The sequence below is a fragment of the Callospermophilus lateralis genome, chromosome 7 (assembly GCF_048772815.1).
Source record: "Callospermophilus lateralis isolate mCalLat2 chromosome 7, mCalLat2.hap1, whole genome shotgun sequence".
NCBI classification, from domain to species: domain Eukaryota; kingdom Metazoa; phylum Chordata; class Mammalia; order Rodentia; family Sciuridae; genus Callospermophilus; species Callospermophilus lateralis.
The window spans coordinates 3,467,982-3,493,729 of record NC_135311.1 but is presented as its reverse complement, the minus strand read 5'-3'; the positions used below and the strand labels follow the sequence as shown (position 1 = coordinate 3,493,729).

The window sequence follows — 25,748 nt, the reverse complement described above, 5'->3', positions numbered from 1 at the left end:
CAAAACAATGAGGTAGATCTATATGTAACTAACACGGGGAAAAGATTATAATGTACTACTTATTTGAACAAAAGAAAAACCATGACTGCACCTGCAAAAAGTATGTATGAACAGCACACATATATTTATGTATCTAGGACATGCTTCATATATATATATTACAGTATCCAACTACGAGCGTCTGTGCACAGAAAAATACCCCAGAAGACTGGTTCCCAAGGTTGGCTAGAGTGTAGAATCCCCTGAGGAGCCGGTCTTGGTGCCCGGCCACATCTCAGAATAATTACTTCACAGGGTCTAGGGATGGGACCTCAGCATCATCCCGTTTAAGGCCCCCAAGGCCATTCCAATGGACAGCCAAGAACAAGATGCACTGTGCTAGAAGCATCCACCCACTTCAACCTGTCAACAGAGAAGATTTCTAAGCAGTAGGTTGAGGGAAAGAGAATTTCCATTTTTTTTCTCTATTTCAGGGGTGCTTTTATTACTGAGTTGCATCCCCAGCCCTTTAAAAAACTTTTTATTTTATTTATTTATTTTTGGGGGTACTGGGGATTGAACTCAGGGGCACTCAACCACTGAGACACTATTTTTTTTTTCTTTTTTGTATTTTATTTAGAGAAAAGTGTCACTAAGTTACTTAGTGCCTTGCTAAGGCTGTTTTGTTTTTTTTTTTAAGAGAGAGACAGAGAGAGAATTTTAATATTTATTTTTTAGTTATCGGCGGACACAACATCTTTGTTTGTATGTGGTGCTGAGGATCGAACCAGGGCTGCACGCATGCCAGGCGAGCGCGCTACCGCTTGAGCCACATCCCCAGCCCAAAGGCTGGTTTTGAACATCCTCCTGTCTCAGTCTCCTGAGCCACTGGGATTACAGGCATGTGTCACTATGTCCAGCTAAAAATTTTTTTTTTTATTTTGAGACAGGGTCTCACTAAAGTTGCTGAGGCTGGCCTTGAACTTGCAATCCTCCTACCTCAGCTTTCCAAGTTGCTGGGATTACAGGCGTGCACCACTGTGCCTGGCTCTCTACTTCAAACTTTATACCAAACATTACTCTTGTATTTAGACAGAAAGACGGAGACAGAGAAAGCAATGAAACAGGGGCCAGGGAGCGGCAGTCACGTGGGGGACCCTCTGCTACTGACCTCAAGTGGGCTGCTACACAGGCTCGTGGTATCTTGACTAAAACCATTTGGCTTTTCTAGCACCATCTGTTTGAAGAAAAACAAAACTGTTACTAAAGACAATTTTTTTTGGCAGGGGGGGGGGGTCTACCGGGGATTGAACTCAGGGTACTCGACCACTGAGCCACACCCCAGCCTAGTTTGTATTTCATTTAGAGACAGGTCTCACTGAGTTTGCTTAGCGTCTCACCATTGCTGAGGCTGGCTTTGAACTCTCCATCCTCCTGCCTCAGCCTCCCGAGCTGCTGGGTTTGCAGGGGTGTGCCACCGTGCCCGGTTGTAAAATCAATTGAAGCAACTTTGAAACATCATATTCCTAAGACCTCAGATCTCAGGAGAAGGAAGGAGGGAAGGAAGTGGAAAGGAATGAGGGAGAAAGAGGCAGGAAAGAAAAGAGCGATGAGGAGAGAAAGGAAAGGGAAAGGAGGGAAGAAGATAGAAGGAAGGAGAAAGGAAGCACAGAAGGATGAGAGGAGGGAAGGAGGGAGGATGTAAGGAAAGAACTCCCAGTATCCCCGGAAAAACAAAACCAGAGGTAGGGGGATATGGCCTTGAGAGGGACACTCCCACGCCTGGAGAGAAAGAGAGAGACTCCGCTCAGACCTCTCAGCTGATTGGAAATATGTGGGCCCTCTCCTCCCAGGAGGACAGGCAGCTGCTTGCCAGCCTCCAGGGCTGCGGATGAGATCTGACAAAACATAGATCAACAGGGAAAGCCGCTCCTGCTATAACCCTTTCTGGCCTAGAACTGGATCATTCATCCTAGGGCTGCTGGTTTGTACAGACAAGGGGCTGGGCTTTGGGGCCGGTGTCCACTGAAGTTCTTTTGCCACCTGACAAAGCACCTCCTACCAGGCAAGTGTGAGATCAGGCACTGAAAGTCCTACTTTCAGCCAAATCAAAATAAACGAGGGAATGTCCACCCCCACAAACCTAGAGCATGCCTAGGACCAAGAGGAACGTTCCTGGCACCAGATTAGACCACTGTTCTTTCAGAGGGACAGGGCAGGGGCAGCTGAAGAAAGACCACCCTGCCCACACCAAAATGCAAACAAAGGAGATACAACTCAGAATCTAAAGAAGGAAGAAAGTCAAGTCAAGAAGACCTAGCTCTGCTCTGCTGAAGACACTGCTATTCTAGAGTTTTGGAAAAATTGAAAAGCAGGGTTCCAGATTACCCATCCCAAGACAGGCTTTTCCAACCTCTTGGGTCTAACATTTACTGACGTCTTTTTCGAATCCCACACCTGGGGCCAGCATCAGGATAAAGGGACAGGATGGTGAACCTCGAACTTCAAGGACTCTCCCACCCAGGAGAGACAGAGCTACACACAGACCGGCCACGGGTCAGACCAAGATTTTAGTTTACACAGACAGGTATCACTCAAATTCAATGAAATAAACTTATGAGAAGTCTGGATTTATAGGCGACTGCTTTGTAATTTTCTGTATTGCTCTACAATTGATTACAAAGTCCGACGATAAAGAGGTTTTGCCAACATGATAATTTAATTTACACAAATTCAACTGTATGTAGTGTCTAAGGAGCAGCATGTAGGCTGACAGGTGTGACTGCAGTGCCCACCTGCTGGGCCCCTGCACAGGCTGCACCCTTCACCTTCTCCTCCCTGGCTGTGGTGCCGGACTCCACCCCGTTACCTGCGTCTCCTGTCGATGGAGAGCGTCTTCCGGGTCCCTGTCAAGCTTGCTACTTATGTCCTCCCGGAGCTTCTGCAGGCAGCTTCTGGCCTGGGAGGGGAGGGCAAGAAACCTGAGCTCCAGGGTAGGGAAAGAAAGCAAACTGTGCTCCCTCCCCAGTCCACACTGCTGCAAGTCTGGCACGGTTGGAAGCACTGGCTCATGACACTGGAGCCTTGGTCAAGTGGGGTGACAGCTCGGTCCTTCCTACACAGCAACAATGGTAATGGTGCATTCTAGCTGGGAAGATGCACGAGAGAATATTTTATGGCAGTGAATGCCAAGGAGAGACAAGCCAGGGGTGCGTTGGGAAATGTTGGGGAAGGTGCTGAGAATGTTAGACAGGATGCAGGGAGACTGCTAGGCACCTGGTACTCCATAAGTATCCACTGATTAATGGATTGGATCCAAAGGGTTAAAAGCAATACAGGGGCTGGGGCTGTAGCTCAGTAGTAGCACACTTGCCTAGCATGTGTGAGGCACTGGGACGGATCCTCAGCACCACATAAAAATAAATTTAAAAATAAAGGTATTGTCCAACTACAACTAAAAAAAAAGTGACATGGGACACATGGGAGAGTGTGGTGGCACTTCAGTGATATAAAGTGAGAAAGGAAAAAAAACAGTCCCCATACAAAAGAGGAGTCCCCCAAATGTGAGGCTTAGCAAAATGGCATAGGTACTTGCTCAGAGGGAAGGGGCACCCACCTCCTGGATATACTGGACCTCACTCTTCAGCTGGTTGATGTTCTTCTCATGGACCATCTTATCTCCAGACCTCCCCTTCAAGTACACCTGAAAGAAGAAAGACAATGCTAGTTAGCCAAGAAACCTCAAGTTAAGCTGGGTGCAGCGGCACAGGCCTGTATTCCCAGGGATTCAGGAGACTGAGGCAAGAGGATCGCAAGTTCAAAGCCAGCCTCAGCAATTTAGCAAGGCACTGTCTCAAAATAAGAACTAAAAAGAGTTGGGGATATGGCTCAGTGGTTAGGCAACCCTGGGTTCAATCCCTAGTACCAAAAAAGTAAAGGAAAAAAAAAGAAACCTCAAGTTAAATTAATTCCACATAAGAACACATCCTGATATACTGGTAGAAGGAGGATAAATTATTACCACCAATTTACTGGATAGCAATTTGGTGATTCAAAACAGAAGAGTTGAAAATATGTTTACTTGTGGAACTATTAAAATTACTTCTGGGAATTTATACTAGTGCAAAAAAAATCAGTTAAACAACATATAACTATATGGGTTTTTTTTTAATATGGAAAAGGGACTGGAAGAATGAATAGCCCACTATTCACTATGGCTCCTTCTGTGAAAGAGGGGTAAAAAAGAGGATTTAAATACTTTGCATACCATGCTTGAATCTTTTAAAATTGAGACAATATTTCTGTATTACTTGCATTATAAATTACATACACAATTTAGTAACATATGTTCCGCAAAATATTATGCATGGTTATAAAAGAATGGAAAGAGACAAAATGTCCAACAATGGATGATTAATTAAATTATGGTACATCTTTAACAGAATATTATATAGTCATTAAAATGTCAGATACTGGGCTGTGGCTGTGGTTCACTGGTAGCGCACTTGCCTAGCATGCGTGAAACACTGGATTCAATTCTCAGCACCACATATAAATAAATAAAATAAAGAAGTAAAAGAGAGATCAATCCTTGAAAAAAGGAAAAAGTCAGGTATTGGGCTGGGGCTGAGTGGTAGAGCACTTGCCTGGCATGTGCAAGGCACTGGGTTTGATCCTCAGCACCACATAAAAATATAATAAAGGTATTAAAAAAAAAAACCATACAATACTAAAAAAAGTCAGTTATTTACATTTTAGATATAGATGATGTTACAATATATCATTAAAATGTGGGCAGGGGAGATAATAAAACAGTGTAAAATACAATTTCACTGGTTTGAAAAAAATAGATATGTACGGGAAGATATTTGAGAGAACACACAATAAGATGCTCACAATGGTTACACTGACAGAATGATAAAGTAGTTTGCTTTCCTCAAGGGGCATGCAATGACTCTGAGTAAGAAAAAGAAAGTAATTAAAAATGCTGGCATAGGAAAGAAAGAAGTGAAATTATCTCTATTTGTAGTTGATATAACCCATATAGAAAATCCTCAGAGAGAAAAAAACCATAGTATGAATAAGCAAATTAAGCAAGGCTTAAGGATACTAGATCAATATATACAAATTAGTTGGATTTCTATTTTTAAAAAATAGTCTTTAGTTACACATGGATACAACATATTTGTTTATTTATTTTTATGTGGTGTTGAGGATGGAACCCAGGGCCTCACATGTGCGATGAAAGCGCTCTACCACCGAGCCACAACCCTAGCCCTAGTTGAATTTCTATATACTAATAATCAACAAAAATTAATGAAGAACACATTTCCATTTATTATAGTATTAAAAAGGAAAAAAAAAAACCTTACAAAGAAATTTAAGGAAAGAAGTTCAAAACTTTTTACTCAAAAACTAAGAAACATTGTTGAAAGAAATCAAAGACCTAAAAAAAGAAAGAAAGAAAGAAACATCCCATTCTCATGGATTGTAAAACTCAATATTGTTGGGGCTGGGCTGTGGCTCGGCGGTAGAGTGCTTGCCTGGCATGTGCGGGGCACTGGGTTCAATCCTCAGCACCACATAAAGATAAAATAAAGGTATTGTGTCCAACTACAACCAAAACAAACAAACAAACAGAAAAAAAAAACCCCTTAATATTGTTAAGACAGCAATACTCTCCAAATTGACCTATGGATGAGCATAATTCCTATTTTTAAAATCTAGTCTCGGGGCTGGGGATGTGGCTCAAGTGGTATCGCGCTCGCCTAGCATGTGTGAGGCACTGGGTTCGATTCTCAGCACCACATAAAAACAAAATAAAGATATGTGTCCACCTAAAACTAAAAAATAAATATTAAAAAAAAATCCAGTCTGGCTTCTTTGCAGAAACTATAAACTGATCCTCAAATTCGTATGGAAATGCAAGTAACCCTAAGTAGCTAAAACAATCTTGAAAAGGAACAAAGCTGAAGGACTCACACACATTCTCCAATGTCAAAATTTACTATACAGCTACAGAAATCAAGACAGGGTTACTGGCATAAGAATTGACAAGTAGATCGCTGATATAAAACTGAACATCTAGAAACAATAATAATACTGTAATAATACACTCAACTGACATTTTACAAGAATGCCAAGACAATTCAATGGAGTGGGGAGATAATCTTTTCAATAAATGGTGCTGGGAAAAGTGGATACCTACTTATCAAAAATGAAGCTTGGCTCCTTCCTCATATTATACATGAAAATTAACCCAAAATGGATCACAGACCTACTCATAGAAATTTCATCATCAAAATTAAAAACCTCTATGTTTAAAAAGATATTATTAAGAAAATTAAAAGTTAATCCACAGGAGCTGGGGATGTGGCTCAAGCGGTAGCGCGCTCGCCTGGCATGCGTGCGGCCCGGGTTCGATCCTCAGCACCACATACAAACAAAGATGTTGTGTCCGCCAATAACTACAAAATAAATATTAAAAATTAAAAAAAAAAAAAAGTTAATCCACAAAATAGGAGAAAATATTTGCAAATCATATCTGATAAGGGCCTAATATCCAGAATAGACAAACAATTCTTAGAACTCAGCAATTAAAAGACAACTGGGTTTTTAAAAATTTTTAGTTGTAGATAGATACAATACCTTCATTCTATTTATTTATTTATTTTGTTTATTTATTTATTTATGTATTTTTTAGAGAGAGAGAGAAGATTTTTTTAGTATTTATTTTTTAGTTTTCGGTGGACACAACATCTTTATTTTATTTTTATGTGGTGCTGAGGATTGAACACAGTGCCTCACACATGCTAGGTAAGCATTCTACCACTGAGCTATAAATCCTAGCCCCAAACAACTGAATTTTTTAAATGAGTGAAGAATTTTAATAAATGTTTCTCCAAAGAAGATAATATAAACAGGAAATAAACACATAAAGATGTTCAACATCATTAGTCATGCTGGAAATGCAAATTAAAACCACAACTAGATACCACTTCACACTCACCAGGACGGCTATAATGTGAAAGACAGGTAACAACAAGTGTTGACCACTATGTAGAGAAAGTTGGAAATGTAAAATGCGGCAGCTTCTTTGGAAAAAGGTTTGACAGTTCCTTTTGATTAAATATAGAGTTACCAAATGACCTAGCAATTTCATTCCTTGGGATATACCCAGAGGATTGAAAACAAGTTCACACAAAAATTTGCACATGAGAATTTATACCAGCATTATTCATAAGAGCCAGAAAGTGGAAACAACCCAGGTATTTACCAACTGATGCTCACTATTTCTTAAAAGGAGTAAGGTCCAATACAAGCTACAACATAGATAAACCTTCAGAGTATGCTAAGTGAAAGACAGAAGGTCGGGCTGGGGAGGTGGCTCAAGCAGTAGTAGTGCGCTCGCTTGGCATGCGCACAGCGCTGGGTTCGATCCTCAGCATCACGTACAAATAAAATAAAGATGTTGTGTCGGCTGAAAACCAAAAAATAAATATTGAAAAACTCTCTCTCTCTCTTTTTAAAAAAAAAAAGAAAGAAAGACAGAAGGTCATCTATTGTATGGTTCCATTTATACAAAATACCCAGGGCTGGGGACATAGCTCAGTTGGTAGAGTGCTTGCCTCGCATGCCCAAGGCCTTGGGTTCAATCCCCAACACAACACCCCAAAAAAAAAAAAAAAAACGGGCAGTGGCCCACGCCTGTAATCCCAGCAGCTCAGGAGGTGGAGGCAGGAGGATCACAAGTTCAAAGCCAGCCTCAGCAATTTACAGAGTTGCTACGCAACTCAGTGAGACCCTGTATCTAAATAAAATTCAAAATAGGGCTGGGGATGTGGCTCAGTGGTCAAGCGCCCGAGTTCAACCCCTGTACCCCCAACAAAATAAATAAATACATAACGAAATATCCAGAATAGGCAAACCCAAGAGACAGAAAGTAGACTATTGGTTGCCAGGAGCTGGGAAAAATAACTGAAAATATTCTGGAATTAGCGATGTTGACGATTATACGACTCTGTGGACATACTAAAAACCACTGAATACTGGGTCAATTGTACGGAGTGTGAGTTATATCACAAAAAACTATTTTTACAAAAGAAATAACAAAAATTGTATTAATTTTGTTTTCTGGTACTGAGAATTGAACCCAGGGGCACCCTACCACTAAGCTACACCCCAGCCCTTTTTATTTTATTTATTGATTTATTTATTTTGGGGGTACCTGGAATTGAACTCAGGGACACTCAACCACTAAACCACATCCCCCAGCCCTATTTTGTATTTTATTTAGAGACAGGGTCTCACTGAGTTAGTAGATTAGCATCTCACTATTACTGAGGGTGGCTTTGAACTCATGATCCTCCTACATACACCACCACCCCTGACTCCCTTTTTATTTGTTATTGAGATAGGGTATCACTAAATTGCTGAGGCTGATCTTTTTTTTTTTTAATTTTTATTGTTGGTTGTTCAAAACATTACATAGTTCTTGATATATCATATTTCACACTTTGATTCAAGTGGGATATGAACTCCCATTTTTACCCCGTATACAGATTGCAGAATCACATCAGTTACACATCCATTGATTTACATATTGCCATACTAGTGTCTGTTGTATTCTGCTGCCTTTCCTATCCTCTACTATCCCCCCTCCCCTCCCCTCTTCTCTCTCTACCCCCTCTACTGTAATTCATTTCTCCCCCTTATATTTTTTTTCCTTTTCCCCTCACTCCCTCTTGTATGTAATTTTGTATACCCCTAAGGGTCTCCTTCCATTTCCAAGCAATTTCCCTTCTCTCTCCCTTTCCCTCCCACCTCTCATCCCTGTTTAATGTTAATCTTCTTCTCATGCTCTTCGTCCCTACTCTGTTCTTAGTTACTCTCCTTATATCAAAGAAGACATTTGGCATTTGTTTTTAAGGGATTGGCTAGCTTCACTTAGCATAATCTGCTCTAATGCCATCCATTTTCCTGCAAATTCTATGATTTTGTCATTTTTTAACGCAGCTGAGGCTGATCTTGAACTTAAGATCCTCCTGCTTCAGCCTCCTAAGTAGCTGGGATTACAGATGTGCACCAATGCACCAGGAAAACTGTTTTATTTTATTTATTTTTGGTACAGAGATTGAACCCACTCTACCACTGAAGTACATCCCAGACCTTTCTATTTGTATTTTGCGACAGCATTCTGATATCTTGGTCAAACTGGCCTTGAACTTGTGATCCTCCTACCTCAGCCTCCAGAGTTGTTGAGATTGTAGACATGTGCCACGATGTCCAGCCAAATCATTTTAATTCTTAAAAGTAAGTACCATAAACACATCTCCCCGCTATCTCCAGAATCTCCAGTAGTAAAACATAGGCAAAGTGGACACGTACCCAGGAAAATCATCCCATCCATCCCCGTACCCCGGGCCAGGCTGTACCAAAGTCACTACAGCAGACTGCGGTTTCCTGGTTAATTAAGATCTGTCCAGGAGATGACCAAGAACTAGCACTCGGGTCTAGCTCCTTCCAGTCAGACCACAAGCTCCCTTTGGCAACACTCAGCTGTCCCCTTGCCTGTGCCTGTAGGAAAAAGGAGGGAGGGAGAAGGGGGGTGTCACGCTTACCTTAATGATCTCCTCATGTCCATCATTGGACTCCACCAGTTCCGAGGCCAGAGAATGACCAGTCGAACGGCCAGACACCATGGCATAGGTCTTCCTGCCCACCTGCCGGGAAGAAAGACAGAAGAGTGGCTCACAAACCACACGACAAGCCCAGAACTCCTGTCCCTTGACCAGTACTTAGACCTGCTCCTCAAAAGACATGAAGCGTTAGTTTGCTTCCCATCCAAAAATTCATTTCAGAACCTCCAAAGGAAGCCACACAGCCACAAGGACACTCGGTGGGATCATTAGTAGAAACTGCAGGTTAGTTTCACTTCAGTGGGTCCCCACCCCCTAAAGCAGTGCGTAAGGCTGAGCTCAGCTAGATGTGTCTGAAAGGAGAGGCTCCCAAGCTCACAGCAGCAGGTGGCTTCAGGCAGCACTGGGGTGAGAGGTCAGTAGCAGGGAAGGAGAAGTGGCTGAGGGGTGAGGCCTTGACCTTCTGGGCTATGAGCTCAAGCTCCTCTCCTATCAGCTCACTCTGGAGAGTCAGTCTGAGAATGTCCACGCTGCCCTAACAATGACAATGACAGCAACAGTGACTCCTTCCCTTTACAGTCTGCAGTCCAAGTTCTGCTGGTGCAGGTGCATGTTAGCCAACCCTGTGCAGTAAGCCTTAGGACCAGCCACTGCTCACAGGCGAGGACCGCGGCCCGGAGATGTGGTGTTAGCTTGCCTAAGATCAGTCACTCCTGGGTGTTGGCATGTCCCCGGGGCATCTGAAAGTCCTCTCTCTACCACACCAGACACTCGATGGCACATTGCTCCAAACAGTCCAGTGGAGCCACTGTGGTTCTCACATCACAAGAAACACCGAGAGGACTGCTCCCCATCCCCCAGGGAGGTCGTCCCTGGAGTGACCACTCCAATCCACAAGGGCCCTGGCAACCAGCCACGACGGCATCGCTGCACTTCACAAGACTAGGGAATTCTTCCTGACCCAGACGATAAAAAAACCTGAATCTAAAACCCATTTCGCCGAGCCACACAGAAATTATCCAAATGAAAGCAGACAAGATAATAGGTATTATCTAGAGATCATCCTAATTTCAAAAGATAACGCAGATTTTCTTTCATGACTCAAAGGGTAAAAATTTAAATTTCTGGATACAATTTAAAATTGAGAGAGGATAAAAAAGAGCAAGAGGGAAAAGCACGGGCCATCTTACCCTAGAAGGTTTGAAGGAACCTTCTTTTCAAATGTTATAGAACTTGGTGGAGAAGAAGTCAGTCTTTGGTCAGACACTCAAATCTCAGTGTGGTCAGACAGTTAACTCAATGCTCTTCTCTATAAAATGGAATACTACTTCCAACTGAGGTTTTCTCTTTTTGAACCCAGGGACACTCAGCCACTGAGCCACATCTGCAGCCCTATTTTGTATTTTATTGAGAGACATGGTCTCACTGAGTTGCTTAGTGCCTTGCTAAATTGCTGAGGCTGGCTTTGAACTCCCAGTCCTCCTGCCTCAGCCTCCTTAGCTGCTGGGATTATAGGGGTGCTCTACCACACCCTGGCAATGAGGGGGTTAACTAAAAATGTCTAGAGGGAGCACACAAATGTTAGCCTATTCCCACTTCTTGGAATGACCCCAAAACTTCCCAATCCCAGAAAAGTAGCTGGTTTTATAAACACTTAATTCCTACCAAATAAAAGCTAGATTCTTAGGCAGATCCACAGGGGCTCTCCAGTCTGGCTACTCTCCTGCTGTGGTCCCTCAAACTGGCCAAGCCGCCCCATGCTTTCCATCTTCAGTGTCCTTGTTCCCATCCTCCTTCACTTTCTTCCCGTTCTCACCTGGGGTAGGTTCAAGGCCCACAGAGTTCACCTCGAAGGCCACATCTCCCACCACGCTACCCTGCGTCCTATTATCTTGTCTGCTTTCATTTGAATGATTCCTGTGTGGCTCCCTAAGCACTCCAAGGCCTTCCAGGCATCCGTGTCTCAGTTACCTGTGTTCCTTCTGCTACTACATCCTGGAGAGCTGCGCCTGCCACAGCCCTTGGGGAAGTAAAGCATTTTCTGAGTTTACAGTGAACAATAGAAAAGTAAGAAGAGGAAACAATTTCAAAACAGGCAAAGAGGCTGCCAGTTCTTCCTCCTCAGGACACCGACACACACTGTATCTCCTCGTACCTGGAGGCAGCTGAGAAAAGCCAGGGCAGGGCATCTTTCAGCCAGAACAAAGGAGCTATTAGTTAATGAAAGTCATCAAGCCTGGTTTCTTTCATGAACCCAGGCATTCCAATTGGAGGAGCACAGGGCAGGAGGCTGGCTAGAGTCCCTGAGACACCCATTCATGTCATCAGAGACCAGACGACAGAGTCAGGGATAAGCTGAAAAAGTACCCAAAGAGGGGCTGGGGGTGTGGCTCAAGCGGTAGCACACTCGCCTGGCATGCGTGCGGCCCGGGTTCCATCCTCAGCACCACATACAAACAAAGATGTTGTGTCCACTGAAAACTAACAAATAAATATTAAAAAAATTCTCTTTCTCTCTCTCTCTCTCTCTCTCTCTCTCTCTCTCTCTCTCTCTCTCTTTAAAAAAAAGTACCCAAAGAAACAGGGACAGAGGGCTGGACTGGGGCTCAGTGGTGGAGCGCTAGCATGTGCAAGGCCCTGGGTTCAATCCTCAGCACCATGTGAAAATAAATGAAAATAAAGGCATTGTGTCCAACTACAACTAAAAAAAAAAAAGAAAAGAAAAGAAAGAAAGAAACTGTGACAGAAATTTTCCCTTCCGGAACCTGGCAAAAGATATAAACCTACAAATCCAAGAGGCCAAGCAAACCCCAAATAGAACAAACCTAAAAAAAATGTCATGATACATCATAATTAGACTTCTTTTTTTTTTTTAAACTTTTTAATATTTATTTTTTAGTTTTCGGCGGACACAGCATCTTTGTTTTTTGTATGTGGAGGTGAGGATCCAACCCAGGCCACACGCATGCCAAGCGAGTGCGCTACTGCTTGAGCCACATCCCCAGCCCATAATTAGGCTTCTGATAACTAAAAACAAATTTCTGAAAATCTTAAAAGCAGCCAGAAAAAAAAATAACACATCATCTACAGGGTAAAACAATTATAATAATAGATTTCTTATTACAATGACAGAGATTAGAAGGAAGTGGAATATATTTTTCAAGTGTTGAAAGAAAAGAACTGTTAATTCAGAATCCTATCCCCAGGGAAGGTATTTTCAGGAAGGGGAGGTAATCAAGACATCCTCCGATGAAGGGAAATTTAAGAGACTTTCTCATCAGCAGACCTACACTAAAAGAATGGCTTAAAAGGTTCTCTAAGCAGAGGGAATAATAAAAAAAGAAACCTTGGAATACTGGAAAGAAACAAGGATAGAAAAAATATGGTTAAATACAACAGGGTTTCCCCTTCTCAGGTTTCTAACTTATGTCTGATGATTGAAGCTAAAATTTTAACACCATGTAATATGGTTATACAAAGGAAATACTTAAATTAATATAAATGGGAGGGTAAAGAGATATAAAGGAAAAAAAAGGATTATTATTTTTTTTTGGGGGGGGGGTACCAGGAATTGAACTCAGGGACACTCAACCACTGAGCCACATCCCTAGCCCTATTTGTATTTTATTTAGAGACAGCGTCTCACTGAGTTGCTTAGGGCCTCGCTATTGCTGAGGCTGGCTTTGAACTTGGCACCCTCCTTCCTGAGCCACTGGGATTACTGGCATGTAGCACCAAGTCCAGCACCGCCAGCAAATTGTGATAAGTTACATATATAAAGCAATACTAGAGCAATCACCAAATCAAAATGGAATCCTAAGAAGTGTTCAAGTAATAGGGAGGCAGGCAAAAGAACAGAGAGATGGAATAAAGAGAGAACAAAATACAAAAAGAAAATGGCAAACTTACCATATCAATAATTACAGTAAATGTAAGCGGTCTAAATACACCAAGTAAAAATGACCCATTCTTAACACAAAAAAAGATAACTCTGTGAAGTGATGCACATGCTAATTAGCTAGATTCAGTCATTACACAATGTATAATACTCCAAACAGTACATTGTAAATGATTAATGCATACAATTTTATCTGTCCATTTAAAAAAAATGAAATATTCTGACACTTAGTCAGAAAATGGACTATGAACTATTCATTGTGTTGAAGGATTATTGGCTTCAAAATATAAAAGTTTATTTTAAATGGTTTATGTTTTTAGAATGAAGCTGCCTTGACGCAGTATACATTTGGAGCCAAAATATTTTCCCCCTAAATATCCCCCACTTAAACTAGAGTATCCTTCCAACTTTAAAATGTGCAATAAGGAATACCTTTGTTTTAGTTAATGTAGCATATACAATTGCTAAATGATTTAGAATGTCATAATTATGGACATTTCCTGTGGAAATGCTTTAAGAACATGTATTTCCATTATCCTATTTTTAGTGTATTCCAGTTGATAACAGAGAAATGGTGTTTTATAAGCTTGATTTTTCTCTTTAAATATCTGGTCGCAGAGACTGTTACACTAAAAATGTTTACTCAAAGATCATAAACTCCATTTGCCTTCTTGCTGAAGTTCTTTGTTGTAATAGTTCATAAAAAATTGTTTATTAATATGTAAAAAAATAAAAAATAAAAATAAAAGAAATGAAATAAAGTAAATGACCCAGTAAATGCCATCTACAGGAAACACACTTCAAATATAAAGATAAAGGCAGGGTGAGAATAAAAGGATATGAAAAGATATGTCACGTAAACACTGACCAAAGTGGCTTTACTTTGATAGCTCAGAATAACGAAAATTACAAAAGACAGAGACAGACACTAGATATGATAAAAGGGTCATTTCACGAAGACAGCATAGCAGTCCAAAACGGTTATGCACTGAACAAAAGAGCTGAAAAAGAAGCAAAGACTGTAGAATGAGTCCGTGTGGTCGTGTGTGATGCCTGTAATAATACTCGAAGGCTGAGGAGGAGGATGGCAAGTTTAAAGTCTGTCTGGGCAATTCATCAAGACCATCTCAAAATAAAAAATAAAAAGGGCTATAGATGTAGCTCAGTGGTAGAGAGTGCATGCCTGGGTTCAATCCCCAGTAACTGGGGGAAGAACAAAAGGAAAGGAAGAAAAGAAAAAAAAAAACATGAAAACAATTTAGATGCCTTCAATGGGTGAGCAATTAAACCAACAATTTTATATCTACTGTCACGGAATATGACCCAGCAATAAAAAGAAACAAAACATTGGTAAATGCAATGATTTCCAGAGAATTATGATGGGTGAAAAAACAATCACAAAATGTCCCATACTAATGATTCCATTTATGTAACTTTCTTTAAATGATGAATTTATAAAAATGGAGAACAGATTAATGGTTTTTGGGAGTTAAAGAAAGGATGAGGGCAAGAAGAAAGTGGATGTGATTCTAAAAGGGATCAGGGTGATCTTGTGGTGAATGGAAATGCACTGCATCAACAGCAACATCCTTGCTTTAGGAGAGTTCCGCAACATGTCACCACTGGGGCAAACTGAGCCAAGAGTGCAAGCATTGCACGTGAACTTGGAACCATACTTTTGAAAAAAGCAATTTCCTATCACCTAGAAATAGCCCCATTAGTGTATTCCGTGGGGGGGGGGGGGCTGTGTGTGCTGTTTTGTTGGTACTGGGACTGCGCCCAGAGGCTCCAGGCACACTAGGCAAGCGCTCAGTCACTGCGCTACATTGCCAGGGAATGCATTTTGACAGAACAAAATGATACAAAATGGTACTTAGATCACCTCTCTCTCTCCTCTCCAGAAAAATGAATAGCAATTAGTGACATGCCCTTCCCTCCCCTTGATGCCTTAGAGAATTCCCACTCAGCTTTCAAGACTCACAGGTGCAGAGCCTGCTAGCTGCACCTACTGCACCCTACGTATGCTATGCCACAACTCTGACCCCATTTTTTATAACTACTTTTACATTCATCTGCTCCCCCAGATCACAAACTCCTTGAAGACATACATGGATAGCTCATATAGCACAGTGACTGGCCCAGAGTAGTTACTCAGAAGACTTATGCTGAGCTGGGGATACAGCTCAGTTATAGAGTGCTATGGGTTCAAGCCCCAATACTGGGGAAAAAATTAAAAAGATATGCGGTAGGTACATGAATTCCAGGCCATGCAAGTCAGGGATTATCTGGATCCTCTCCCAACCTTTTTTTTTTTTTTTTTTTAAAGAAATTCAGACTTTTCAGTTTAGAGAAGCAGCATGCAATACTGGAACAAGCAGGCCCAGAGGTGAGAGGGTGGGTCAAGAAAAAATAAGCAAAGGCCAAAAAGGGCAACTCCGAGAAGAAATTTAAATGGTAACTGGATATATGAAAGATGTTCTACCTAACCAGTAATCAGGGAAATGCAAATTAAAATGTTATTGCTCAAATCCCTGAGTTTGATTCCCAGCACCAAAAAAAAAAAAAAAAGATAACAAGGGGGAATTTTACTAAACCTGTAAATGCAACAATAATACATATGCAAGCATAGTCACAGAATTGCCAGCAATAGAAAAATATCACCAAATAAATAAAAATAAAAAGCTGGGCATGGCGGCATACATCTATAATCCCAGCATCTTGGGAAGATAAGGTGGAGGATCACAAGTTCAAGGCCAGCCTCAGCAATTTAGCAAAGCTCTAAGCAATTTAGCAAGACCCTGTGGCAAAATAAAAATAAAAAGGGCTGGGGATGTGACTTAGTGGTAAGGCATCCTAGGGTTCAACTCCCAGTACCCTCCCCAAAATTTAGAAATTTAAATAAAAATACCATAAACAACCCAGGTGGCCCACTGACAAGAAATAAATTAGCTCTGGTGTTTTAGTATAATAAATCACTATTCAGCTGTGAAAATAAATGAACTGTAGCAACATGCATCAACAAGAATAAATCTTAATGTTAAGTAAAAAAACAACCTATAGAATATAAACAATAGGTATATAGAATTCAAAACATGCCAAACAAGATAAGGTATCATTTGTCATAAAATTATAGCAAAAAGCAAAGAAATAAACACAGAATTCAAGACAGTGATCACTTCTGTGCTGGAAGAAGGTTGCCAGGTGATGTGGCACACACCTGTAATCCCAGCAATTCAGGAGGCTAAGGCAGGAGGATAGCAAGTTTGAGGCCAGCCTCAGAAATGCAGCAAGACCCTTTCTCAAAATAAAAAATGACTGGGGGTGTAGCTCAGTGGTAAAGCACCCTTGGGTTCAATTCCAAGTAATGGAAAAATAAAATATGATTTCTCATTTATTTAAGTACATACATACATGTACATAGTATCAGTAATTGCCAACTCCTAAACATAGCAATTACTATGTATTTGGGTCCTGTTCAAAGGGCTTCATAGTTATTAACTCATTTAATCCTCAAAAAATTATTATATAGTAGGTATTATTATCAACACAGAGATTAAAAAATTCAGGCACAGAAGTATCTTGTCCAAGGTCACACAACTAGTGAGAGCCAGGGCCAGGGTTCAAATCCAGAACCTACTGTTTCAGTCTGGGCTCCTAACCACTACGTCACATGGCATTTCTTTAGGGTGGGGGAATCCACATAGGAAAAGCATAGAATTTATATACACTAAAGAGAGGCAGGTAGGTGAGTGAAAGACCTTTTGTTCTACATCCTTCTATTGTATTTTAGACTTTAGAAACAAACAATAAAAATTGTGCAATACTCCTATAATAAAACAAAATAAAGGAAAGAAAAGTACTAAACTTGGAGTTAAGGGTAGGATGTGCAGTCCCAACTGAAATCCATTAATCCTTGAGCAAAACCCTTCATCTCTCTGGGCTTCGGTCTCTCTGTGTAAAGTGGAGGCGCCCGTCCTGCTGACATTTTAGGCAGGGGAGGTAGATGTGCAGAAACAATGTGAAAGCGCTTTTCAAACCATAAACCTCTGCACAGAGGTGAGACAGCAGTACTTTTCAAGTAGTTCTGGAGAGCCTGCTGGTCGGGCAGTGTGGAGGTGAAGCAAATTGTCTACATAGAGCTAGTGAAAACTCTAGGGCTCTCTCTGGCACCTCACCCTCCAGAACCAGAGAATGTCTAGTCTACAAGGCCACAGCCCCTCCCGCCCCCAACCCAGAGCCAAGGAGGGAAACCTGGGGCTCTTCTCTTTTTTTTTTTTTGAGAATTTTTTAATATTTATTTTTCAGTTTTCGGTGGACACAACATCATTATTTTATTTTATGTGGTGCTTGAGGATTGAACCCAGCGCCCCACACACGCCAGGGGAGTGTGCTCTGCTTGAGCCCCGTGCCCGGCCCCTTGGGGCTTTCTGGGCTTGGTGCGGTCCGCTGTGTTCTGGAGCTGAGCGACCTCATACCCGTGAACAGGCTCCAGCGAGCTTGAGAAATCCCCCAAACTGTCTGGCAGGGTGGGCCCCACTGGGGACTCTGTGAGAGGCAAGATGGAAGTGGCGGCTTCTTCTCTAGGGAAAAAGCAGCACTGATGGCAAGGTAAGCAGCCTCTGACCTCGTAAACACTCCTGGGGAGAAGCCCAGCAACCTCCAAATTACAGGCAGCCTCTGCACTCTGTTCAAACAAATCGCCAAGGTGACTCACTCCTCAAAGCAGGAGGGGAAACACTCGGCTGAGGGTTCAGAGATCAAGACTCAAGGAGAAAAAGAGAAGAGAGGAGATAAGTAGGGAGGCTCCAGAGATCTCCAGGCGCCCCAGGGGCTCTCATCCCGCAGGCTCAGGACCGTGGGAAAAGATCACTATTGGGAGAAGCTGTTTCCCCAGGCCCCTCTCCAGGGTTCTGTGTGGCCCCTAGGACTGGGCAGTGCAAGGAGGATCCAGGGTAAAGTTTTTTCTAAGGAGAAGTAAAGGAAGTAGAGACTCTCTCTGAGTGGAAACCAGCATTCTGAATCCATCTTCACCCTGTACCCCACTCCTCCATTACTCTGTCCCTCAATTCTGCAGCCTCTCTCGCCCCAACACACAGCTGCTGCAGTAGCAGCCACTCAACATGCCCACTCTGAGAAAGGGGAATTGTCATCCTCCTGTAACAAGACGGAAGGATGGGAAAGCCCCACAAGCGGGGAAAAAATAAGGGCCAGGCGGGATGGTGGGGTGCCCACCCTGTTCAGGAGCAGAATCCAAGCACGCAGCTTGCAGGTGGTGTACGGTCTGGCCTTCTCAGTGTTCTCTCCCAGAAGTGGCCCTTTGTTAAGCACAACACAAAGACTCACTCCCTTTCTTCCTCCTGACAGATTGGCCAACAAAACCAGTGTTTGCTTTTCATCTGGCTACCTACCCAGAGGCATGGGCTGAACAAGCTCTAGGCGTGGGTTGACCAGGGAGACTGGGAGATGAAATGAGAAGAGAGATCTGGGATGGTGCCCTAAATGGGACAGTCCTTCTCATGACGGGGAGCCTTGCACTGGGGCCTGCTGTGAGTTGACACACAGGGAAGTAGGCTCCTGATCCCCAGCTCTGCAGGAGACGCTCTGTTGCTGAGCCAGTTGCTCTCCAGGATACCTGCCTCGTGCCTAGCCAGCCTGGAATGAACAGGTAAAATCCCAGGGGTTCTTTCCCTCAAAGGGCTAGCAAAAGTGACTTTGCCTCTGTATTCTCTGTCCACTTTACTTTGTGATTTTAGTTTCTGTGCCAAAGACCCTAGGAAACCATTTCCTTTTCCTTCCTTCATGTACCCATCTCATCTCCTCTTCTTTTCCTGCCTCTGCTAACCAGGCTTAAATTTGGGTTATCAGCCTTCTTAGCACACACCTATTCCACCAACTAAACCTGCCCACCTCTAGGAAACAAAGGCATTACACAAGGCTCTGTGCTGTGACCCAAAGAGGCATGCACCATAATTACCAGCAGGTGAGGAAGCCAGTCCCACCTGCTCTGAGCACACGTGTCTGGAACCGAAACCATCCAGGAGCATACCTCCCTCCACCCCAGAGTATAAGCAATGTTGTCATCAAATGCCAATTGATTTGGTAACCAGGACGGTCTCCCAACAGTTCTCTCCACAGGCAAAAGCCAGCATTCTCCAAATTCCTGGCAGGCTGGAAGGTATCAGCCACAGTGCTCCTGAAAGTAAGAAAATGCAGGAGCTGGATGGTGTGAGGAGAAATTTATGGGCTGAGTCTGGCAAGTCTCACGACTGGAAGAAACAGTCACCAAACTTGAAAGATTCCTCTACCCAGTTTTTCCCCATCCAGGTATCACAGAGCCGGAATCTCAGCACTTGAGAATTCATTCATTCCTTTAGAGTAAGCACCAAGGATCAGCCCTCTTTTAAAGGGCAAATCCTGCAATCCAGCAATTCCACACCCAGGTATTTCTTGTCAAGGGAAATGAAAACATCTGTCCACATAAAAACTTGTACACCAAAGGTTGCAGCAGTATCATTCACAATAACCAAAAAGTAGAAACAACCAAAATGTAGTTACAATGTGGATGAACCTTAAAAACAGCATGTTCACTGACATGAACCACAAAGGATCACATAGTGGTTATATTTGCATGAAATGTCCAGAACACTGAATTCATACAGAAAAGAAAGCAGACTGGTACTTGCCTAGGACTAGGGGGAAATAGGGAATGACTGCTTTTGGGTCAGGATTTCATTATGAAATGAAAAAAAAAGTTCTCAAATTGATTTACTTTTTAGAAATTGATTTATTGATCACTGCACAATTCTATGAATATAAGAACCCTAGCCAGGCACCATGGAGCACACCTACAATCCCAGTGACTCAGGAGGCTGAGGAAGGAGGATTGCAAGTTCAAAGCCAGCCTCAGCAACTTAGTGAGGCCTTAAGCAACTGTCTCAAAATAAAAAATAAAAAAGAGCTGGGGTTGTAGCTCAGTGGTTAAGTGCTCCTGGGTTCAATCCCTAGTACCAAATAATAAAAGAATAATATTTCAATAAAGCTGTTATAAAATATATATATGGGGCTGGGGCTTTGCTCAGTGGCAAAGTGCTTGCCTAGCATGCGAGAGGCCCTGGGCTTGATCCTCAGCACCACATAAAAATTAACAAATAAAATAAAGGCATTCTGTCCATCTACAACTACAATTTTTTTTTTTTTTATATATGAAGCTTATGGTAAGCCTTCAATAAACCAGAGTTCTAGGTTTTGAAAAAGTGGGGCTCAGGAAAGATTTGGCATCAAACAATTTTAGCTGAGGTCCTACAGGAATATCACCTCTCCATGGCAAAGACAAGAGTTCTCATTACCGATGACGAATCCAGATCTACCATGGTGTTGAAAGAACCTCTCTGGCCAACAGAAATCAAACACAACCCAACACACAACACTAGGGAGGATGAAAAAAATGCAACTGCTCTGAGGAAGGGTGACACCGACAGGTTACTTAAAGGGAATCGCTAATCAGGGGACAATAGTGCCTTGGCTCTGAGGCCAGAAAAAGGAGAAGAAAAGGGCCAAGAGGGACGCCAACAATGAACCCTAAACACACCCCCATTTAGGACCAGTCCTGGCCGAGTAAGGACTTAGCAAAGGTCACCCATCTTTGTTCTGGGTCTGTCCACAGGCCCTCTCTCACCCTTGGGGTCCTCCATGGGCAGAGGGATCTAAATAATCAAGGAAAGGGAAAGGAACAGATAAGAAAAAAAACGAATGTCAACACAATGAGGAGCACACCTCCACCAAGCCCAACAGGTCCCAGACATTTCCCTCATCCTTTGGCCAGGGTGCTCCAAGGAGGTTAAAATAGTGGAGAAATGAATAGAAAATACCAGCTAACACCTGAGCACTTAGCATGCGGCAGGAAGTGTGCTTAATGTTTCATATGTATTATCTTACTTAATCCTTACAACAACCTTATGAGAAGGTGTTAATTATTACCCCTATTTTATCCACAAGGAAACTGAGAATGAAGAAATTAATTTACCAAAGTAATTCTGGCCAAAGAAAACATCAGAGCCCTAACTAAAGCCCACCTTAAACTCCCAGAGCCATGCCTTTAACTATAATGCTTTTAACAGAAATCATAATTTAGCTAGAAACTGCGGGATCATGGGAAAGGAGAGTTTAAGGGGTGGGAGTATAAGTCCTCCCATAATTCCCACAACAGGAAGTCAACAGATGCCTAAGACTGATAGATGGAGAAATACCACTGTAAGCCCATGAGCATGTTATTTAACATGGAGGCAAACAGGAGACAAGACAACTAAAACAGTTGAAAGCGGCTATTTCCATGGTGCAAAACTTGAAGTTGAGGCCCATTATATTCTTTTAAAAGCCATTTGGTATTATTTAGATTTTTAAAAAACCATGTACATATACTCTTTCCATTAAAAAAAAAGGGGGGGGGGAATCATAGTTCATCATGCTAAAGTCAAACGTCACAGACGGGTTTTGTTTTGAAGAATCTCACTTCTTCACTGAGTAATCTTGTGGGCCTGTCAATCAAGGAACCCTCTCCCTGGCACCCTCTGGGTGGACTCTTGGGCAGAATGGCAAAAAACTAAATAAATAAATAAATAAATAATACCTAAAACAGTTGGACCAATTCACCCAAAAGTAGAAAATCTCCCTTAGTTCCTCCCACCTTCTGAGGCCCCAAAACTCACTTCCTCAATTTGGACTTAAGTTTTCCCTTAAATTCTGTGCACTGCCCCGTTGCCTTCTAATAAATTCCTCTTCTGTTTAAGTTAGCTAGAGTTACTCTCTGTTGTTTTACCAAAGAAAGTTAAAGGAAATGTCTCAATTAAAGGAAATGGCTCAAGAGGATGAGGCAGGAGAATCGCAAGTTCAAAGCCAGCCTCAGCAACAGTGAGGCAGTGAGCAACTCAGTGAGGCCCAGCAACAGTGAGGCAGTAAGCAACTCAGTGAGACCCTGTCTCTAAATAAAAAACAAAATAGTGCTGGGGATATGGCTAATGGTTGAGTGCACCTGAGTTCAATCCCTGGTACCCACCGCCCCCACCAAAAAAATGAGTTTGAGGCTTACTTTGTACTTTTATATGTTGATAAAACCTACCGAAGTGGCTTACAAACTTTAAAAAAAAAATTATTTTTTAGTTGTTGGTGAACACATATCTTTATTTCGTTTTTATGTGGTGCCAAGGATTGAACCCAGTGCCTCACATGGGCTAGGTGAGCACTCTAGTAGCACTGAGCCACAACCCCAGCCCCTTGCAAACTTTTTTGACCTAAAAAATAAATTTTACATCAAGGTCCAGTAAATAAACATGCATATGTTAAAAGTACATATCTAAATATAACTGAAACAAAAGTTTTGCCAAAAAAAAAATCTATCCTCACTAAAACTCAGAGTGTTAACAACTGATTTCAGATCTACTAAGTGATTAAGGTCTACGGTTTTGAAAAACACTGGCTTCTTGTACATGCTGCATCTGCATCCAACAATAAAAACAATCCAGCCCGGTGGACTGGCATACACCTGTAACCTCAGCAACCTCGGGGGCTGAGGCAGGAGGATAGCAAGTTCCAGGCCAGCCTCAGCAACTTAGCAAGACCCTGTCTCAAAATAAAAAATAAAAAGGGCCAGGCACAGTGGCACAAGCCTGTCTGTAATGAAACAATCCAGAAAGTGTATTAGCTATATTCCCATCTCTATATATGGGGTACTAAGGCACATGGCCTGGCTCATGAGCAAACACCAAGATGCAAGATCCTGATTTCCACTAGAACACTCCAATCAACTGCCTACAATGCCAACTCCAGAAAAAACATCTGTTCGTTTATTTATTCACTCATTCACTTTTCACATATATTCAGCACTCATTCAATGGTATGATTGTATGACAATTTTCTAGGGACTGTCCAAAGCCACAAATTCTATCTGCAGGCTGGCTCAGAGAAGAAGAATTCAGGACAATGCCTATCTCCTGACTGATTGTTTACCATCTCCTCCCCCTCCTTAAGAGCCCAGGAATGTCTTCAAGATCAAACCCAATGGTTATTTCATTCCGAGCTTTGGTGTAAAATAAATCTCAAGTTCAACCTAGAAAAAAGGAATAAAAGGAAATTTCTCTTCCTCTTGTTCTTAGAGATCTCTGGTTATCTATGTCTGAATTCCTTGCTCACTATTTTCCTACCCGTTCTTTCTGCCACACCAAACAAGCAGTAAAAAACATCAAGGGAAAGCAGAGGGTGACAATTCATTCTCAGTGCTGCCAATGTCACAGTTTTAGACCTCTTTCTGGATCTCTTTTCTAGAGCAACAAAAAGAAGAGGAAACACTCCTATCCTTCATCTCACACCCTTTTCCCTGCCTCAACCATTCCAAAACAGTAAGATGATGGAGTAGGACTTTGGGCTAGACACAAGGGGGGGATGGATTTTTTTTTTTTTTTTCCCTATCTCTTCAGCATCCTACAGCTGGAGAAGACTGGGATGTAGGGGACAGAAGTTGGACAGTAGCAAGATTTGTAAAGCAGCAGAAACATTCATAAGCCTAAACAGAAATAGCAAGGGACCTGCAAATAGAGTTAATGATCACCTGTACCCTAAAATTCAAATAAGCATCTATTCTACTAATACTCTACAAAGAAGAGCCACAATCCAGCGGCAGTTGGGAAGCTGGGTTAGCCCTACCTCCAGGGCATGCTGAGACAGGCGGAGGTAAGGAAATCAGATGGGGGGAGGGGGATCAAACTAGCCAACACCTTGACCTCCATTTCACTCTCACCACAACAGCTTAGAAATTGATGAAATATTACACGCTTATGCTAGGTTAGGTTCCCCAGCAGAGCCTAGAAATATTCAGCCACAAATTATCCTCCTTTGCCTGTGAAGGGCAAAAACCATATGGTCAGCCGGAGGGGGTCATGGCACAAATGTGCAAGAACTGAGAGCCAGGAAATGAGAGAAGCAGGGCACACTGGCTTGCACTAGAAAAACGACCTCCATCTCTCCAGCCTTTACCGAGTCCAGAAACCCTCTGGAGGTTCGCTTCCCTTCCTTTCTCAGCCCAGGTTCTGCATCCCTTCATCCACTTGCCCTGGGCTTGGCGGCTGGAGACAGAAGCAAAACCAACAAACCGTCCCAGGAAGCTATCAGTTGACCGACTGGGGGAGGGGAGCAGGAGAACTGCAAGGGGCAAAAAGGAGAAATTCAAGAAAAAAGGTGAGCACCAGGTAGAATGCTCCATCCTTCTTAGGGAAAGGTAAAATCCCTAGCCAATCTCGGAGTAATTTCATTCCAAACTCCAGGATTTCACCCTCCACCCCAGTTTCTTGTATCCTGTTACTGATCATCCAGAGCACCATAAAATTCCCTGAAAGGCCTCTGAGGTCACCAGGACCCACAGAAAAGCCTACTCCGCCTTGGCGGGACAGGAATCCGGTCCCTTGAGTTCTGTCTCCCACAATCCAATCTAGCTGCCCACCGGACGCCTGAGGAATGTGCACGGGGACCCGCGGCCCAAGCGAGGGCTCACGCGCTCCCAGTCCCGGGCAGAAGCCGCGGGGTTCTCCCAAAGGAAAGGGGCACCTCCGCCCGAGACTCCGACGTCTTCCTCCCGCGCCACCGCCCCAAGGCAGGTCAGAGGAAAAGAGAGAAAAGCTCCGCGAAGGGCTGACCCACGAGTCCAGCACCAGGTGATGTCAGCGAACTCGGAGCCCGGCGCGGGAGGGGCGGAACTAGAAGCCGAGGATACTACGTGGGGAGAGCGTTTGGGCGCTTTTTCTTACCGCAGTCTGGGCCTCCGGGTCCACGTCCACCAGGGTACACCAGTTTCGCGTCCCGTTCATCGTTTTCCCGCAGGGACGGCCACGCGGGATCACCCCTCCTCGGTGCCGTCCGGTGTTTTCTCGGCGGGCGCGCGCGGAATCACCCCCTGGTATAGACGCGTCAGGGGCGGGCTGAAGATAGGCCACGCCCCGGAACACTGCTCGCCAATGGGCGAGCGAGAGAGCGCGGTGGGCGGTCCCAGGACACGCCCTCCGGCGCGCTCGCTCAGATTTACCTAAAGGCGGGGCTTGGAAGTGACCTGAGGCTGCTCAACTGCTCAGTTCCGTCTAGGATGTGTGGTTTTTACCTCCACCTTCTTCTTCAGTCTCCTTTCAGCTCCCCAGATCAGGGTCGGTCAGAGGGAACCACCCTATGGGCCCCTCTATAGGGAATGAGGACGT

At 43.1% G+C, this 25,748-nt stretch overlaps 1 protein-coding gene across 2 annotated transcripts in view; it reads right to left on the bottom strand.

Annotated features, from left to right (window-relative positions):
- Positions 1–25,438, bottom strand: part of Tuft1 (tuftelin 1) — a 46,223-nt gene extending 20,785 nt beyond the window's left edge. Inside the window, exons 1-6 of one of the 2 annotated variants that reach the window (XM_076861543.1) lie at positions 25,197–25,218; positions 24,541–24,705; positions 9,600–9,701; positions 3,596–3,682; positions 2,849–2,938; positions 1,151–1,216 (exon numbers count right to left, since the gene is read on the bottom strand). In XM_076861543.1, the coding sequence (XP_076717658.1) occupies positions 1,151–1,216; positions 2,849–2,938; positions 3,596–3,682; positions 9,600–9,680 (324 nt within the window). In that variant the 5' untranslated portion in view covers positions 9,681–9,701; positions 24,541–24,705; positions 25,197–25,218. Of the gene's footprint in view, positions 1–1,150; positions 1,217–2,848; positions 2,939–3,595; positions 3,683–9,599; positions 9,702–24,540; positions 24,706–25,196; positions 25,219–25,307 lie in introns of those variants that run through there. The other variant, XM_076861542.1, reaches the window with a different exon arrangement.
- Between the last annotated feature and the right edge of the window lie 310 nt (positions 25,439–25,748).